This window comes from Rhinatrema bivittatum, chromosome 5 (assembly GCF_901001135.1).
Source record: "Rhinatrema bivittatum chromosome 5, aRhiBiv1.1, whole genome shotgun sequence".
Taxonomy (NCBI): Eukaryota; Metazoa; Chordata; class Amphibia; order Gymnophiona; family Rhinatrematidae; genus Rhinatrema; species Rhinatrema bivittatum.
The window spans coordinates 233,886,933-233,901,870 of record NC_042619.1 but is presented as its reverse complement, the minus strand read 5'-3'; the positions used below and the strand labels follow the sequence as shown (position 1 = coordinate 233,901,870).

Below are 14,938 nucleotides of genomic sequence, written 5' to 3'. Positions count from 1 at the left end.
GTTCCTCAGGTTCACTCCGGGCACAATACAGATGCGTATAGTACCATCCTTCCTTCCAAAAGTGGTTTTCCAGTTCCATATGAACCAGACCATATCCTTACCATCACCAGATGAGCACAGGGATTCGGAAGATTCACGACTCCTTTGCCACCTGAATGTTGGCAGAATCCTAGTGCAATACCTGAAGAGATCAGAATCCTTGTGCAAAACTGACCACCTGTTCGTTCTTCACAAGGGGAAGCGGCATCGCTGGCCACCATAGCCCGCTGGATCAAAGAAGTCAATGCTGCCTACATAGAGGCAGGGAAACCATTACCTGTACAGATCAAGGCGCATTCTACGAGGGCCCAGGCAGTCTCCTGGGCTGAAACCAGGCTGCTTTCGCCAGCTGAGATCTGTCGGGCGGCAATATGGTCCTCCCTACACACCTTCTCCAGGTTCTACCGCCTGGATGTTTAGGCCAGGGAGGATACAGCCTTCGCAAGGGCAGCACTAAATGGGCCTCGGGCAGCCTCCCGCCCTATAGGGGAGTAGCTTTTGTACATCCCATTGGTCCTGAGTCTATCTGGCTACACTCTAGGAAATGGAGAAATTACTTACCTAATAATTTCGTTTTCCTTAGTGTAGACAGATGGACTCAGCATCCCGCTCACAGCTGCTCCAAAAATAGAGAACCTCTGATATCAAATCTCGAGACTGAACAAGTATGGGTAAGCCATGGCCTACCTCTAATCCAAGACATCCGCAGTTGCCCAGGTGTCGGCGTTTATTGTTTCAGTGCACTGGTGGTCTCCAGTTCCAAAAGTTTTATATATATGATCAGTTGAACTAGTTCAGAGTTAAGTTTAATCAAGTATTAAGCAGCATATAGCCATACTGGCTTTTCGAAGACAATACTGAAGAGCTAAGCACGCTGCACGGGTATATGTAGGTTGACGTCAGCTTTGAAACCTGACTCCGTCTCCCATCTGCTATCAGGAGAGCACAATCCCATTGGTCCTGAGTCCATCTGTCTACACTAAGGAAAACGAAATTATCAGGTAAGTAATTTCTCCATTTAAAGGAAAGTTTTTGTTTGGAGAGGATCTGGAACAGTTGATGAAGCATTTGGGGAAGTTAAGAGAACAAACTGCTGGAAGATAGGAAAACTGGCAGGAAGACTTTCCCGGCTCACACCTGGTTTCAGGATACGAGACTGTTTCGTCCCAGCAAGAGCTTTTTGTCGTCCTCGCAGGAGCAGGAAGGCAGAAGTCCTTTCGGGGTTCCCAAAGACACCTCAGAGATAGTTCCAGTCAGGGCACCGGAACCACTGGGTCTTTGCAATGAAGCCAGGTCAGTCCACTCTCTCAGGGAGGCTGTTGGGGGACACCTAACATGATTTTATGAGGAGTGGATCAAGATGAATGGACCAATGGGTGTTAGAATCAATAAGAGACAGCTACGCTTTAGAATTTTCTTGCCTCATCAGGGAAGCCTTTCTGGTATCACACTGGTAAGCAGGAAACCATTTGGAAGTCGTTGCATCACCCTCAACAATGAGCGCAATTGTTCCGGTACTATCATCGGAGCAGGGTTGAGGGAGGTCTTTGATTTTACTGCACTGGCCACTTTACTGTTTGGTTCCCAAAAAGGACCTGCAGATGGTGAATGCGGCGCTGTGAATGCCCCGTTTTCGTATGGAGAAGTTACAGATAGTTATAGCGGCAGTCCATCGAAGGAAGTTTTTGGCTTTGCTGGACTTAATGGAGGCATATTTGCACCATCAGAAATTTGTTTCATGGTGCTGGAGCACCATTTCCAGTTTCGGCCTTTCCATTCGATCTAGCGCCGCACACTTTAACAAAGGTGATGGTTGTGATGGCGGCGGGGCTCCAAAGGAAAGAGTCCTGGTTCATCCTTATCTGGGTTACTGGCTTTTCCGAGCAAAGTCAGAAGAGGAATGTCATCAGTTGGTTTGGAGGGTACTAGAGATGTTGCAATCTCTGGACTGGGTGGTGAACCTAGGGAAGAGTCACCTGGTTCCACCCCAGACTTTGGAGTACTGGGAAGCAAGGTTCAACACCCAATTGGGCAAAGTGTTTTTGGCCTTAGAGAGAATTCTGATGTTAGTCGCAGGTGGTCTGGCTTCTGCGAATGCCGGTGCCCAGGGCCTGGGAGCAACTTCAGGTGCTGGGTTCTATGGCGTCTTCACTGGATTTGATGCCATGGGCCTTTGCCTAAATGAGTCTGTTCCAGAGGGCACTTCTGTCCCATTGGAATCCATTGTCAGAGGAGTTTAATCTGCCTTTACTGCTGCAAGGGGTCTTCAGATCCAGTCTCTTGTGGTGGCTGTCTCAGCCCAATTTGGAGAGGGGAGTGGATCTGGAGGTTCCGGACTGGGTCATGGTGACCACAATGCCAGCCTCAGAGGTTGCAGGTCGGCACAAGGATTGTGGTAGCCAGAAGAAGCTGCCTGGTCTGGCAATCAATTAGAAACAAGGGCGGTGCACAGGGCATTGGTGGAGTTCCTTCCACAGGTTCAGAGTAGAATGGTCAGAGTGTTCTTGGACAATGCAACAACAGCAGGTCTTTCGGTGGCCTACCCCCCAGTGTAGGGAAGCTTGGGTACATCCCACTTGTCTGGACTGATCTGGGATACGAACTGGAAAGGAAAAATGGTTCTTACCTGCTAATTTTCATTCTTGAAGTACCCCAAATAAGTCTAGAGACCCATCCCCTGGTTCCGAAAGACTGACAGGATTGTGATAACTGTTCTGCAGAGCTTATTATTTTTAAATATATATAGTTAGAGTTTTTAGGACTGTTAGGTTTTCAGGTCCCTGTTGGATGTGAGGGCTCTACGTCAGGTGGCCCCAACCGTGATCACTGTGATGGGGTCATTGTTCATTGAATTTGAGTTTAGGGCTCTACTAGGCTTGGATACAGGTCAATACTGAGGAACTTCAGGAGGCATTCTTGGTTATGTAGCAGTGCCTGAAAAGTTTTTATTCTCTGCCTCCATCTGCTGGCAGGGATGCAAAATTCACTTGTCTGGTCTGATCTTTGGCACTTCAGGAATGAAAATTAGTGGGTAAGAACCAGTTCATGTAAATTCATGTTCTTGAGGCTATTAGCTAATTACCCCCAGTGCAAAAAAAAAAAAAAGTGCACCTGACGCACACATTTTTTACCTTCAAAACTTAACGCCTGCCCCACAGCAGGTGTTAATTCTCTAGGAGCCCAAAAGCTTTACAGAAAAACAGAAAATACTGTTTTTCTGTAGTTCCTCTGACTTAATATTGCGGTGATATTAAGTCGGAGGAACCAAAAAAGGAAAAACCTTAAAAAAAAAAAGTGTGCCAGTCCCTTAAGAAAAGAGACGCTCACTGTGCACAGGTTAGGAAAATGGGCGCTTGTAAAATTGAGCATCCATTTTCCTAACCCACTGACAGCCACCTCTCCTGGGCGCCTGTTGCCGAGGAGGAACTAGGGGCACACAGTTTTCCCTAGCGCCTCCTTGTTACCGCGGCAGACAATTTGAATATTACATCGGGCACCCTGGGAGAGAGGTGCATCATCGCATGTTAGGAGAGCGGGCATGCAATCATGAGCGCCCATTTTCCGTGGGCCGGTATTGCACTTGTCTGTAGGTGTGTTAGCGTGTAAATAGCACTTGAAGCTTAAACAACTCTTCTTTGTCTTTTATAGTAATAAGTTTGCAGCTAAGAAGATGAAAGTTGAAGAGAATATTAAGAAAAGCAAAACTATTCATAAGGAGAGTACTGAAAGAGCAATTGCAGCAGAGGTAAAAAAGCTGTGGCATTATTTTATATTGTTTGGAGCGGCAGGATCATGGCAGAGCTTTTAAGATACCGTATTTTCCGGCATATAAGACGACTGGGTGTATAAGATGACCCCCAACTTTTCCAGTTAAAATATAGAGTTTGGGATATACTCGCCATATAAGACTACCCTTCTGTGTCACTACATAACCATACTGTATGTGGTACCTAGTATACAACAACCAGCCAATCACGGCAAGCGATGTACCTTACCGGCGATTGGCTGGTTGTTGTATACAAATCCTGCTTGGATTGGTCAGCTCTCCCTGCTTGCCCAGCCCTCCCTGTCTCCAAGACTATCAGAGCGGTAACGCATCCCTCTGGCCCACCCTTGTATCCTATTACCGGTACCTCCTCCTCTGCCTCTCAGATCACGCTCGTGAGGAGTGCAGTGAAGCGGCGCAGACGTGCATGTGCGAGATCTGAGAGGCAGAGAAGGAGGTACCGGTAATAGAGATGTGAACCGGAATCGGTTCTGATTCTGGTTCCAATTCACATTGTGTTTTTTTTTTCGTCCGACCCGATCGGGTTTTTTTTTATCGGCTGCGCCCGAGCCGATAGACAAAAAACCCACCCCGACCCTTTAAAACTAATCCCTCAGCTTCCCCCACCCTCCTGACCCCCCCAAGACCTGCCAAATTAATTAAATACAACCCCCCCACCCTCCTGACCCCTCCAAGACTTGCCAAATTAATTAAATACAACCCCCCACCCTCCTGACCCCTCCAAAACCTGCCAAATTAATTAAATACAACCCCCCACCCTCCTGACCCCTCCACAAGATCTGCCAAATAGTTTTCTACAACCCCCCACCCTCCTGACCCCTCCAAGACCTGCCAAAAGTCCTTGGTGGTCCAGTGGGGGTCCAGGAGCGGTCCGGGAGCGATCTCCTGGACTTGGGCCGTCGGCTGCCAGCAATCAAAAGGGCGCCGACGGCCCTTTGCCCTTACTATGTCACAGGGGGGGCAAAGGGCCGTCGGCGCCATTTTGATTGCTGGCAGCCGACGGCCCAAGTCCAGGAGATCGCTCCCGGACCGCTCCTGGACCCCCACTGGACCACCAGGGACTTTTGGCAGGTCTTGGGGGGGTCAGGAGGGTGGGGGGTTGTATTTAATTACCTGAGGGTGTTCACAAAATGCTTTGTGGTAGTTTGTGGTAGTTGCATAATTTTGTCAGCAGGGGGTCTGTATGTACCTATACCTGGATAATTGGCTGGTGATAGGTCCATCTCCATTAGGAGTTCTGGAGCTCTCGAGAAGACTATATGGCTCGTTCAGTCTCTGGGTTTCCTGATCAACTTTGCCAAGTCGAACCTGGTTCAGGCTCATTCAGTTCATAGCAGCCTGGATAGATTCACTTCAGAAGAAAGTGTTTTCTCCCTGTTGAAAGAGCAATGTTGCTGGGGGGGCCTGATGAAGTCTGTCCTTCAACAGAACCTAGCATCAAGGCTGGTCCTTGTCTTCCTTTGGACACATGGCTGCTGTGGCACATGTGGTTCCTCGACTCCCTCTCTTCCAAAGCTTAAGCTTTGGAAGAGACTGAGGAATTCACAAGGCAGTGCACATGGGAGATCCCACACATGATCAGTAAAGGTTTTACTGAGCTTGAGAGCTGGGCCCATGTTGAGCACCATCTGACATCACCCACGCATAATGGACAAGTCATCCTGCTTTTAACAGAGAACTCTACAAATTAACAAACTCATTTTACACATATTATGCAGTTCCAATTTTATATTGGAAAGAAGCATTAGCAAATCAGTCCCTGTATATGGCAAAAATAGGAAGAGAAGAACACTGAAGAGAGATAAAGAGGATAAAATGGTTTTAATAAAATGAAGATGTGTTATTTGCAAACAGTTTTGGGTGGTAATTTTGTGTTTGAAGCATTGTCATTGAAGTATTAGGTTTTCAATAAGCCTATTTACTTTGACTGTTCAGAATATACAGGCCGATGCAATAAAGTGCGTGCAAAAACGTGTATCCAGTCACCCCTCCTGGGCGTTCGATGCAATAGGCAAATGAGCCGCCGTGCTAAAAAGGACACGCTAAGGATACATTGTGTGTCCCTAGCACGTCCATGGCATCAGGCGCCCAGGAGACTTGGCTGTGTGCGGATTAGGAAAACAGACGCTCAATTAATGGGTGTCCGTTTTCCTAACCTGACTGCCGACAAGATTTTTTTTCATGCTGCTTCCTTTGGTTCCTCCAACTTAGTATCGGGACAATACTAAGTAGGAGTAACCACAGAAAAGCAGCATTTTGGGCTTTTTTTTGTGGCTTTATGGGGCGTTTTTCAGACAGCTCGGAGCATGTAAAGTCTTAACGCCAGCCCTGGGGCTGACATTGTTTTCTGTGTTAAAATGTGCGCATCGGGCGCAAGATAATTTTTTTGTATCGGGGTTAATAGCATTTACATGTGATGAGTTTTATTAGCTACGTGCCAGTTTGGACGCGCGTTTTGGATGCGCTAATACCCTTATTACATCGGGAGTTAGACCAGCACGTCCAAAACATGCATCCAAGTGCTCATTAACCTGTGTGCTAGGCTCAGTGCATGATATTGCATTGGCCTGATTGTTAGGAATATTGCATGTTAAACCTAATGGATCTGGCAAACAAAGCCACATCTTTTTATAAAATCAAAACAAAAGGTAATTTCATGTTGTTCCAATTTTTAGTTTAAAAAGGAATGCAAGAGAAATTGAAAACAAAATTTTGATGTATTTAAGCGAGGGATTTTGACTTGGACTGGCGTTGTGACTACGATATTGGAGACCTAGAACATATTTATTCTTACCCAGTTATTTTGAAGTTGCGGAATAGATTATGGAATAAAATTAATTCTGCTTTAGTCTATCATGCCGATTTGTCTCTCCAACTTGTAATACTTTGCTCTGTTTTCTCGCTAGTGACCAGCTATCCATATTGGGTTAAAAACTTGTGGATATTCTTCTTTCCCTGACCTTGAAGATTATTTTAAGTAATTTGAAGTCTTGTAATTGGATTTTCATTATATATTACAGAGGTAGCTAACTCCGGTCTTCAAGAACCACAAACAGGTCAGGTTTTTAAAGATACCCGCAATGAATATGGATGAGAGATATTTGCATGCACTGCCTCCATTGTATGCAAAACTATGCCATTCATATTCTTTCTGGATATCCTGAAAACCAAGCCTGTTTGTAGCTCTTGAGGACCAGAGTTGGCCACCTCTGATATATGGGAACCGGTTAACAAGTTCAGTTATATTTTATGTACAGAAACACATTTTTAAAAAGTTGTCTTTTATGGGATTGTTCTGTCAATGCATGTCCTTGTTACTGTTTGTTTTATGTTTTTTTATATAAAATGAATCATTCAATAAAACAGTGAATAATAAAAGTTTGTGAAGTGTTCCCTGCATGTCTAGAAGTGGCTCTGGAAATGAAAAACGCAGAAGTGTTGCTGCCTTCCTGCTTGTTCTGAACAATAGGGATGTGCATTTGTTTGTTTGATTTGTTTCAACACTAAGCGCGTATTTAACGAATGGACGCTAGGCACACAAAACACATTTTGTGTGTCCAATCATCCATTTGTTAGATATGCATTTATTTATTTAAAGGCTTTTATATACCGGTATTAATAGGGACATCATACCGGTTCACATTTGAACAAAAGGATGAAAATACATGTTAACAAGGGAGAAAAATCTGGGAGGGGGAAAACTTAAGAGCAGCATGGAAGTCAAGAATTCATAACAACAACAACAAGAAGTGAACTTAGCGGAAACCTTAACTTAAGGAGAGAATTATGTTGATATAGAGGTACACGAGGTAGCTGTGAAACATGGCAAAACAAATCTAACGAATGGACGCACGAATGTACATTCCTACTGAACAAGAGGATAGAGAGTCCTAGCTACTAATCTGGATGATACTCCAGAAGGTACAGATTGCTGTAGGTTTTACAAACTGCTTCTCTGTTTTACCCACAGGTGTGTCTACTACATAACAGAAAGAAATATGAACTCTTCAGATTACACAGTGTGGTGTCTGAAGGAGAAAATAATATTAGGTTGCTGCAGAATAAAACCAGCAGGTATGGCTTTGGTTGATTTGATTGACTGGTGGGTTGAACTTTGTAATTAAAAAACATATATATATATATAGATAGATATATTCTATGCAACAGCAGACATTCCTAATACGTAAGTCCATTCATTTTTTCATGACGGCGAGGTATTTTAATGGAGTTCTTTGTCAAGGGCTGTTATATCCTTCCTTTTGACTTTTCTAAAAAGGTTTTGTAAAATGTGTTTCTTTAAAGGAAGAGTTTCCCCTTATGTGGAACCCTGAGGATTAATGCAGAGAGCTTGGGCAGCTTTCAGACTGGGAAAAATCCATTCTGTAACTGCTGAAATGGGAACTGGTCATCAATGGACATGTATTAGTGTTGATTAAGGGAGCTGGTGTGTTTAACTAAGGTGATCTTGCTCTAGTGATGCTGCATCTTTTGGCTGTGACTTCTCATATTCTCCTAGGACAAGCGGGGGATGGTAGTCCTCACACATGGGTGACATCATCAGATGGAGCCCAGCACAGAAAACGTCTGTCAAAGTTTCTAGAACTTTCACTGGCACACTGAGCAAGCCCAGCATGCCACTATCCTCGCGTCCATGCAGGGTCCCTCTTCAGTCTCTTTTTCCACAAGGCTTTTGCATAGCTGCTGTTGAGTTCATGGTTATTTTCATGGAAAACTATTTCATTTTCCCCCTTCCCAGTCGCGCCAGGTCCCTCTGTCTCCTGGAGTTCGTGGCTAGGCATCACAATACGTTTTTTCATGTTGTTAGCAGTCGATTACCGACGGGGCCATTCCCCGCCATCGACTGCATGCCGGATTATTTTTCCCATGGCATTGTCAAGTTTTCGCTGATGCCCCCCAGTGCCCTCGGATCATGTCCATCTTGGACCCCCACAAGGTCTGAATTTTGTGCCTGGCGGCATTGCACGACGTCCAAGGATGTACCTTCTGTGCTCAGACGACTCCGAAGGGCCATCCCGCTTGTCTCGACAAGATAGATAAACTTTTCAGCACCAAAAGTCAGAGCCCTCAACATCGGCATTGGGGGCATCAATGCCCCGGGGACGTGAGTCGGCGACCCCTGCTCCTGTATTCGAGGACTAACATCCTGCTGTCCATTGAGAATACCTGTTACAGGTAAGCAACTCTACTTTCTCCCAGGACAAGTAGGATGGTAGTCCTCATGCACGAGTGCACGACATATTCAAGGATCTGTTCGTCCACTTCTGGGAGCATCCCATTTCGGGCCCCCAGTAAACTGAAAGACTGATGTGGTTTACTTGGTACAACCTACCACAGGGTTTAAGCGCCACCATCTTCCACATCAGTCCATGGTGGTAGAATCTGCTTTCAAGAGGGCTAAGAGAGTACGGACCCATTTTTCAGCCCCTCCAGGTGGCAATCACAGGATCCTGGATTCCCTAGGTCGGAAAGTCTTCCAGGGGTCCATGCTGGCGGCCCGGATAGCATGTTACCAGTAGTATATGGGTCAGTACTTGAAGAACCTCTGGAAACAGGTTCAAGATCTGGTGGAATGCCTCCCACAGCAGCTGCAAGAAGATTTCTTGAAAGTGATTCAGCAAGGGATTGGAGTATGACAAGCATGATGTCCAATCTACTTATGATGTCTTCAAAACGACGGCAAGGGTAGCTGCTGCAGGTATAAGGGCCCGCTGCCTGGCTTGGCTTCGGGCCTCGGATCTCTAGCCAGAAGTGCAGGAGCGCATTGCAGACCACCCTTGTACTGGTAAAAATCTTTTCGGAGATAAAATCAAGGAAGTAGTGGCACAGCTGAAGGATTATCACAAAACCCTCCAGCACCTGTTGGCCAGCACCTCCAACCCTCAATCCTCTGGCAAGAAGCCATTAAGGAAGGGTTCGAGACAGCCCTTTTACCACCCTAGGAATTATCCTCCAGCAGGTAGAGCAAGGTTGCAGCGTGCTGCGCCTACAACACGCATGTGACAGCCGTGTGCCCCTCGGCCATAACCAGCCCCGAGCAGAACTCCACCACGGGGTTTTGACTGGTTGGGAGAGAGTTTAAGCCAGTAGCCTGTCCCTGCAACGAACGACCCGGTTGGAAGCCGCTTGCACGTTTTTGCACACCGCTGGTGGGCAATAACCTCGGACCAGTAGGTCCTATCCATCATTTGTCGGGGGTACAGACTAAGTCAGTGAGGCACCAGCTTCCACTCCAGGAATTTCTGATTCCCAAGAGAACAGGAGGCCTCCGTCCTACAGTGAACCTAAGGGCTTTGAACAGATTCCTTGAAGGGAATGGTTCAAAATGGTTTCACTGGGGGCCCTGATCCCTCTCCTACGGAATTGGGTCTGGCTTTGCTCCCTCGACTTAAAAGGATGCCTACGCCCACATTGCCATCTCTTCCACCCGTTGGAAGTACCTCGATTCTTTGTGGGAGACTAACTCTTCCATTTTCGGGTGCTGTCCTTCAGCCTAGCGTCTGCACCCTACGTTTTCAGGAAGTACCTAGTGGTGGTGAGTGCCTATCTTAGAAAGCAACAGGTACAGGTTTAGGTTTTCCCCTACCTGGATGACTGGCTCATCAAGAGTGACACCAGGTATGGGGCCTTGCAGTCTCTCCAATCCTCCATCCAGATTTTGGAGACCGTAGGGTTTCTGATCAACAACCTGAAGTCCCAACTGGTACCATCACCACAGCTGGACTTCATCGGGGCCAGGCTCAACATGGACTGAGCCAGGGTGTTTTTGCCCCGGGACTGGGCACTGACTCTGGTGTCCTTGGTGGGGGCAATCTCTCGAAGTTACCAGGCTTCTGCGTGCAAGATGCGCTTGCTGGGTCGCATTGCAGCGACAGTCCATTTTACGCCTTTTACTCGGCTGAACATGTGCATGGCACAGTGGTCTTTACGGTCCAAGTGGTGTCAGGCCACCCAGGACCTTGGGGTATGCATCAGTGTCACACCGCCACTTCGAGAGTCCTTATCGTGGTGAGAGACCCAATCCAATCTGGAAGTAAGGATACCTTTTCAGGTTCTGTCCCTACAGATCACACTCACTACCGATGCCTCCCACCTGGGTTGGGGAGTTCATGTTGTGGATCTCTGTACCCAAGATCAGTTGTCCGCGCAGGAAGAGCGATGTCAGATAAACTTCCTGGAGCTTCCTTCCGGGATCACCTCACCAACAAGGTAGTTTTCATTCAGACCGACAACCAGTTGGCGATGTGGTACCTGAACAAGCAAGGACATACGAGATCGTTCCTTCTCTGTCAGGAAGCGGTCGAGATCTGGTCCTGGGCACACTAACCCAGGGCATAACGCTTCATGCCATGTGCTTTCCTGGAGCAGAGAATGTAAAGGCGGACGTTCTGAGTTACTTGTTCTGCCCCCATGAATGTTCCCTCAAACAAGAGGTTGTGGATCAAATCTTCGACCTCTAAGGGACCTCAGACCTCGATCTTTTTGCTTCCCCTTCAAGAGAGACACTTGAGCGACATCAGATTCCTTCGCCCACCATTGGGGCACCGGCCTACTAAATGCATACCCATCACTTCCACTAGTGACGACTCTCCTGAAGCTCAAACAGGATCAGGGAACAATGATCCTAATTACGGCCTAATGGCCATGACAGATCTGGTTTCCCCCTTCTGCAGGATCTCTCCTTCTGGGCGCCAATCAGCCTGGGGACCTCCCCAGACCTGATCACGCAGGATCAGGGCAGGTTGCGCCATCCCAACCTCCAGGCCTTAGCTCTAACGGCTTGAATGTTGAAAGGATGACTTTGCAGGCCCTGGATCTTTTGGAAGGAGTATCTCAGATATTGGTGGAGTCCAGGAAACCTTGCACTAGAAAGTCTTACAGTCTTGTATGAGAGACACAGCTTGGACCCGTTCTCCTGTTCCAATTCGAAACTTCTGGACTACCTATTGCATCTCTCCAACACTGGCCTGAAGACCACCTTCTTGAGGGTCTACCTCAGTGCTCTTGGGGCCTACCATCACAGGGTGGATGGCTCGCCCATCTCAACACAACCGCTGGTGGGGCACTTCATGCGAGGCTTACTACAGATCAAGCCTCCAATTAGGCCACCAGCGGTATCGTGGGATCTCGATGTGGTCTTGGTCTACTTGATGAGACCCTCATTTGAGCCCCTGCGATGTTGTGACCTGAGGTATCTATCCTAGAAGGTTAACTTCCTGCTCGCGATCACCTTTGCATGCAGAGTCAGCGAACTTCAGGCTCTGGTGTCATACCCGCCTTATACAAACTTTTTTCATGATAAGGTGGTTCTGCGTTCCTGTCTAAGGTGGTGACTGACTTCCATCTCAATCAGTCTATAAACCTACCCACCTTATTTCCAAAGCTTCATTAGCACCAGGGCAAGCGGGCTCTGCATACCCTAGACTGCAAAAGGGCCCTAGCTTTTTATCTTCAGTGTGCAGCAGACCATAGGCAATCCACACAACTCTGTCTCGTTTGACAAAAATCGATTCAGAGTTGCAGTGTCCAAGCAGATCTTATCAAATTGCCTGAATTGTTTCGGTCTGTGCTCTGATTGCTTGTTGGGGGGCGAAGTGCCATCCAGTGGCCACAAAAACGAGGAGGTTGTCTCTCATGGTGGTTCCTCCTGTGCGCCGGGGTTCTGCACACATCAGGGATTCTTTCTCTGTTGGCGCGGAAACTGCAGCCATTTTGAGTTTGCATGCAGCCCTTGCTGTGCCGGCAGAGGGGAGGGAGGATTTTCCCCTGAGGCTTTCCCCAGCTTGTTCAGACCCCGGAGAGGAGGAGGGGGGAGCAGATGGGGTTGATAGTCCCATTCTGCCTGTTTCTGGGTCCTCTCAGCCGGTGGCTGCTGCTGCCAGGCCCTTTTCTGCAGATTTTACCTTTCTATTGCATGAGGCAAATGCAACAGGGCTGGGACCCTGAGAGTCTGGATGAGGGTTCCAGACCAGGGCAATCTCGGAGAAAACTGCCTTCTCATGTTCAGCATTTATTGGGCTCTAATCCGGCTGGTGGTGAATCAGATGACTTGGAGGAGGCTCCCAGGGTCTAGAAGTGCATCCATTGCACAATCAGGCAGTTGATCTGGATGTGGACTGCATAGCTCCAGGGTATGATCCGGAAGAGATTCCGGTTTCTGAGAGTGATGACCCTAAAGTGGTCTGTCTGTTTCGGAAAGAGGAGTTAGTGCTGTTGATTCCTCAGGTTCTTGAGGAGCTTGGGGTGAAGGTTCCACAAGAGGACTTTGATATGGAGGGGGCGGATCCAGTCCTGGATGGGCTACGGGGCCCAGTAAGAGCCTCCCCAAATCATAAGTCAGTAAAGAAGTTGGTAGATCGGGATTGGGGTACTCCTGACGCCGACTTGAGGGTTGGGAAGGCAATGGCAAAGCTTTTCCTTTACCAGAGCAGATCTGGATCTGCTTTCCCTTCCTAAAGTGGATGCTGTGGTGTCAACTGTTACCAAGAAGATGACTATCCTGATTGCAGGGTCTGCGGCTTTGGAAGATGTTCAGGATCGAAAACTGGAGATGTCTTCTCTGGGTTTACGAGTGGCAGTTTGTTCCAGTCTTATGCAGAAGGCTTGTCTCTGTTGGGTGCAGCAGCTTCTGGATAGTCAGTCGAAGTCTGGCAAGGAGGCAAGTAAGGCTGACCAGTTAGAGGTGACGGTGGCATACATGGCAGATGCTCTGTACGACCTAGTTAGAACTTCATCACGAGTTATGGCGTTTGCGGTATCAGCCAGAAGGTTGTTATGGTTGCAGAACTGATCAGCGGATGTGTCGTCTAAGTCTCAGTTGGGGTCTCTGTGCTTGAAAGGCTGGCTCTTGTTTGGTGAGGACCTGGAGCTGTTGATAAAAAATCTGGGCGAGAATAAGGTACATAGGTTGCCGGAGGATAAGCCTAAGGGCAAGAGTTTTTTCAGGCTCAGTCCCGTTTTCAGGAGAGTAGGAGGTTTCGCCTGACAAGGGGAGCTGAAGATCTGCAGAAGTAATTCATTCTCGGGGGCCAGTCCTTGGGTCACTCCTTTCAGGGGGCCAAAGACCTTTCTGGGCCACCACAGGTAGTGGCACAGCTGGGACTAAGTCCTCGCAATGAGGCGAGGCTGGTCCACTCTCCATTGTTCCTTTTATAGGTCGCGTAGTGTGATTTTATGGGGAGTGGGCCAAAGTTACCCAGGATCAATGGATCCTCAGTGTAGTAAGAAACGGCTACACATTAGAATTTGCTCAGCCTGTCCATGATTTCTCTCTAGTTTCTTCCTGCGGGTCCTTAGACAAGCAACTTGTGATGCGAGAGATGCTGGATCGGTTGCGGAAGTTAGGGCGGTAATTTCGGTCCCCCAAGACGACGAGTGAGGCGAGGGAAGGTATTCCATTTACTTCATGGTTCCAAAGAAGGAAGGCACCTTTCGGCCAATTCTGGACTTAAAGAGGGTAAGAGCTCTCAAAGTTCTGCTTTTCCAGATGGAGACCCTGTGGTTGGTGATAGTGGCAATGCGTAAGGAAGAGTTTTTGGCTTATCTGGATTTGACAGAGGCATAGCTGCACATTCCCATTCAGCCAGATCATCAACAGTTCCTCTGGTTCTGGGTCAGCATTTTCAGTTTCAGGCTCTCCCCTTCGGTTTGGCGACGGTGCCTCATTCGTTCACCAAAGTTTATGGTGGTGGTAACGGCGGCGTTGCGTCGAGAAGGAGTTCTGGTGCACCTCTATCTAGACGACTGGCTTATCAGGCTGAATTTGGAGGACCTTTGTCGCTGCTCGGTGCAGAAGGTGATCAGTATGCTCGAGTTGCTCTGCTGGGTGGTGAACTTGGCAAAGAGTCAACTAGAACCATCACAGTCCCTGGAGTATCTTGGAGCTTGGTTCGACACTCAAAAGGGCAAGGTGTTTCTCACAAAGTAGCATGTGTTGAAGCAGCAGGAGCAAATTCGGCACTTGTTGGGGTTGCTGGTGCCCAGGATCTGGGATTATTTGCAGGTTCTGGACTCGATGGCTTCGACCCTGAAGTTGGTGCCATGGGCCTTTGCGCATATGAGGCCTCGGCAGAGAGCTCTGTTAGCTCGGTGGAA

At 47.8% G+C, this 14,938-nt stretch overlaps 1 protein-coding gene across 1 annotated transcript in view; it reads left to right on the top strand.

The window, feature by feature from the left end:
* Positions 1-14,938, top strand: part of TTC3 (tetratricopeptide repeat domain 3) — a 331,906-nt gene that overhangs the window by 257,879 nt on the left and 59,089 nt on the right. Inside the window, exons 39-40 of the mRNA XM_029603249.1 lie at positions 3,688-3,784; positions 7,797-7,900. Of these exons, the coding sequence (XP_029459109.1) occupies positions 3,688-3,784; positions 7,797-7,900 (201 nt within the window). The remainder of the gene's footprint in view (positions 1-3,687; positions 3,785-7,796; positions 7,901-14,938) is intronic.